This window comes from Thalia democratica, chromosome 5, assembly GCF_965202585.1.
Source record: "Thalia democratica chromosome 5, ktThaDemo2.hap1.1, whole genome shotgun sequence".
Lineage (NCBI taxonomy): Eukaryota > Metazoa > Chordata > Thaliacea > Salpida > Salpidae > Thalia > Thalia democratica.
The window spans coordinates 73,190,534-73,195,094 of record NC_139169.1 but is presented as its reverse complement, the minus strand read 5'-3'; the positions used below and the strand labels follow the sequence as shown (position 1 = coordinate 73,195,094).

Genomic DNA, 4,561 nt, shown 5'->3' with positions numbered 1-4,561 from the left:
AAAGTTTTTGGTATTTTAACTTATTATTTTTATCTTTATTCAAAGAATACTTTTACAGTGAACATGTTGTACGCTATACGAAAATTGTTTTAAAGTTTTATTTTATTATGTAAAACTTAAAGTGAGGTAAGTTTTAAACAAAATTCTAATACTGTTTGTAGTTTTTTATTTTGTTTGGTAAATAATATATCAATATAGTTGAGCTCTTAAACTTTTATCAGCGCTAATTTTGAGGTTAAAAATTAACCGAAATTAAGTAAAGTACAAAATATAAAAAAATATAAGTTAAACTTAAATTCAAACTTTTTAACAAACTGATTTTTATTTTAACTTGAATTAAATTCTCAAGTCACTTATCTATTTTAAAAAATTTAAGTAAAACTAAAAAGTGTAAAAATTATATATGACCTGAAAAACTTGAAGTTTTAATAATACTCTTCGTAAAAATAATAAATATTAAAAGAACTTTGAAACAAAAATAAAACGCAAATTGCTTTATTTTTTTTACTTATTTAAAAAGAGTAGAATTAAAGTGACAAAATTTTCGTGATTATAACTGTTGCGAATAAACTATTTGATTAAGAATTATTAAACGCTTACATCAATGAAAGTTGATTTTTTAAGATTAGTCATTTTCTTTACTACATAAACACGATTTTAGACTTTATAAAACAGGATTTGAGTCTTTTGAGAAAAAAATACGATAGTAATTTTTAAAACTTATCTAAAGTACTATTTATAGCCTTTGATTTCCTTAACTTGTTATTTTTTAATTATTTTCTTTAGCGTTTTAGAAGCAATGTCTAATTTTTTATACTGTTTTTATATAAAATTATCAGCACCAATACATTTAATTTCAGATTTTATTATAAACAATTAAATGAAAATAACACTTTTGGTTTTATTCAATCTTCTTCTGCTGGCGAAATGTCAGGACGAGCTGGAGCAATGTCGAGCTTCCTGCTACGAAAGACATCACGTAGCAACCATCGTCAGGGGCAAAAAGGGCCCCCGGGGAAACCCCGGTCCCGAAGGTCCTGCGGGACCCACCGGACCTCGGGGGCATCGAGGGGCTGCAGGAACCCCGGGAAAAGATTGCGGGGTTTCGAGTTTCGGGGTGCGGGTTGATGACGTGGAAAGTAGGCTGGTTGCCATGGAAACGAAAGTTAAGGAGCAGGAAGCCGAAATTGAAATGCTGAAAATTTTTAAGGAAGAAAAAAGCAGACCAGGTTGAAAACATTTTATTAAAATTTCAATATTTTTTCTGGCAAATATATACTTAAATAAGGTTGTAAACTATTTTCTGTACAAATAAAAAACCTGTTTCAAAATTTAGCCTATTTTTTTGTACATCTTTTAATTGCTGCGCTGTTTTATTTACTGTGGGAAAAAAGAAAAATTTAACATTTTAATTCCAGAAAACTGCGACCTGATCAAGAAATCTGACAGTTTTGCGACTGACGGCATTTTTGGCATCTTCCCGTTTTATGACGTCACAAAAAGAATCGACGTTTGGTGCGATATGACGTCATCAAGTCACGGGTGGACTGTTAGTTGAAATAAATACTAATATTTATACAATACAGAGCTTTTCATTTGTCTTAGCACTAAAAATAAGCTTGTACTTTTAGTTTCAATCAAGTACAGTTTTTTAAAATTAGGTCGTTAATAAATAGATTTATGCCTATTCGATATTAACTATACTTTACTGTTATTAATTAATTAATTTCCTTATGAGGTTATACAACGCAGAATAGATGGGAGTGTAGAATTTAACAGAGACTGGAGCGATTATGTTGAAGGCTTTGGTGACAAAAATGGAGAGCATTGGTTAGGTTGGTTGCTGTTAACAAAATATTTTTGTTTCTTAGTTTTACTTTTAAGGGTTGTGTTTATTCAAACAGTTATGTTCTGTTTAAAGCTAGTTAAACTACCAAAAAAAAAACAGTAAAGTAAAAACTACCTTAAAATGTTTCTCACAATTTAAAAAAAGTAAACCGTGAGTTACCCACCAATACACTAAACGTAGTCAAAATATTTTTAAACTTTGTTTTTAGTTAATAGCAAGTTAGTCACAGATTAAAGAAAAGATTATTTTTTGTATTCAATTATAATTACTAAGTATTAAATATTTAAAAAGTATAAATAACCAGGTTTAGATGCAATCCATCGGCTTACTAGAGATGGAGATAAAATACTGAGAATTGAGATGAAAAATTCTCATGGAGACAAAAGATTCGCCGAATACGAGTTTTTTTTACTTGTTTAAACTTTCTTGAATAAGTTCTACCTGAAACATAAATATACAGTTATTTACTGTATCTAATTTATAAAAGCTTTCAATGTTTATTTGTGATAAACTATCATCTTAGTTCTACTAAGTTAAAATCTGTTTATTTTAATTAAAGTATAAATAATAAATACAAGTATTCGTAAAGAATTTGTTTTGAATACTTGTATTAATTTTAAAATAGTTATTTTATTCTTTCAGATCTTTTTATGTTGGTCCAGGGCCTTTTTATAGATTGGAATTCGATGGATTTACTGGTAACGCAGGTAATTAAGTATTTTATGTTAAAATACATTAAGGTAGAATTCTAGTAAAAAAAAATCCTAGAATTGATTTTATAAATTAAAACTACTGCCCATGGCCCCTCCTTTGGCTACTTTGCTGCTCGTGGACCCCTGAATATCTGTCATGGCCCCCAAGGGGGCCACTTGGCCCAATTTGGGAAACCCTGATTTAGGCTAATCAGCAAGTACCCTTTACAAAACAAAAAATCTAAAGTTTGTTGTTAATACTTGTAGTTAAGTATTTAATTTTTTTCAAGTTTTTTTTCTAAGAGTGTTTACTGATTAGCCTTAGCCAAAACCGCAATGAAGTTATAGTTTTTTAACTGTATAAACAGTTTAAATTTTTGAATTAAGTTGGACTTTATTGCTTTAGATTATATAACGTTTTAAACTCAACTGAGACAGGAAAAACGTTAGTATATTTCTACTGAAATTAATTCAAAGAAACTTTGTTAGTTTATACAACAGTACTAAAGTGTAAAACCTATGGGTTTATTCCTGCAAGTTTTCAAGGGCAAGGTTTCAAGAGTAGAAGCGTTTTAAACCGTACATAAAAGTTTATTTAAAACAAAGTTGTTATTAGTAAATACCTCTTCATAGTTGCAATGAGTAGCAGATCAACATACTGCGAATTCAACCGTTTATCAGGGGAGACGCGTGATGACGTCATAGAGCTTGCAGAAGCACATAAACATGATAAATGTAGTGACACATATACTCTAATGTTTCAATTTAAACCTTCTGTGTTTTTGTAAAATCTAATAAAAACTGTTTTTTTACGTAGCATCAGTTAAAAACTGTTCAGAAGTAGTTTATATTACTGATATTTGTTTTTGTGCTGTTTCGTCATAATAAAACCCCTCTATGACGTCATCGTTCGTCGCCCCTGCTGTTCATAGCAATTGAAACTGTTTATGGTACACTGAACTTTGTTCTCAGACTTAAAGTTGTATAAAGGAGTTATGCAGATTATAGACAATATAGACATGTAAATTTAATACATCACCACTATGTTCGAAACACTAGAATTAAGTTGAAAAAATACACCTACAAAAATTAACTACGTGTTGCAAACTTAAATTTTAAATTAGAACAACCAAAAAATTTTAGGAGACTCGATGAGCTACTCTCAAAACTTGAACGGGATGAAGTTCAGTGCCCGCGACCGGGACAACGACCTCTCGTCATCTTACGACTGCGCCTCGACCAACAACGGGTGGTGGCTGAACGCGTGCGCCCACGCCTCGCTCAACGGGCCGTACCGAAAAACCGACGACTTTCCGAGGTGGGACGGAATCATATGGGACACGTGGATGGGAAATGCCAAGTCCGTGAGAGCAGTGGTCATGAAGATCAGGCCAAGAAACTGATTGCGTTAGAAAAGAGTTTCCCTAACTCATTTTATATTCAAAAAAAAAGTCGCTATTTTTACTAAAAAAACCATATACTTGTTCGCACTCTCACTCGTTTTTGCCCCCTGATAGGGAAAACTTCCCCAAAAGGTAAACTATTTCCCATTTTGGAAAATCTGCATTAGAAGTAATTTGAATACGTTCACATATGCTTTCATGCTTATAAGACATTTTCTAGAAGTTTTACATAAAAAAAAAATATTTCAACAAATTTTATATTAACAACAAAAACCGTTTAAACAAGAAGATATTTTTGGTTAAATTGCAATAAAATTAAAAACTAACAACTTTTAAATTGTTTAAGTATAAATGGACTATTTAAATATTACAATTTTCTCAGCATGCAAAGGTTAAACTAAATATTTATACAAACTTGCTTATATATGGAAAAAATAATTTGAAAAATTCTTATATATAAACATTAAATATATAAAATTACAACTTTCTGTTTTTAACATTCACAATTTAAACTTGATCGTAATAAGAAGGTTACTTTTTGTTTGTATAATATTCTCTTTCTTTATTGTGTATAAGAACTTTTATATTGATTTTTTATTTAAACTGATGTTGTAGAA

General features: G+C 30.1%; 1 protein-coding gene across 1 annotated transcript; it reads left to right on the top strand.

The window, feature by feature from the left end:
* The first annotated feature begins 880 nt into the window (after window positions 1-880).
* On the top strand, window positions 881-4,162 carry LOC145836866 (microfibril-associated glycoprotein 4-like). Its single transcript, XM_082944640.1, has 6 exons — window positions 881-1,229; window positions 1,419-1,549; window positions 1,739-1,835; window positions 2,154-2,250; window positions 2,492-2,556; window positions 3,685-4,162. The coding sequence occupies exons 1-6, from the start codon at window positions 881-883 to the stop codon at window positions 3,942-3,944; spliced, it is 999 nt and encodes a 332-aa protein (XP_082800766.1). The 3' UTR covers window positions 3,945-4,162.
* Window positions 4,163-4,561: the final 399 nt, after the last annotated feature.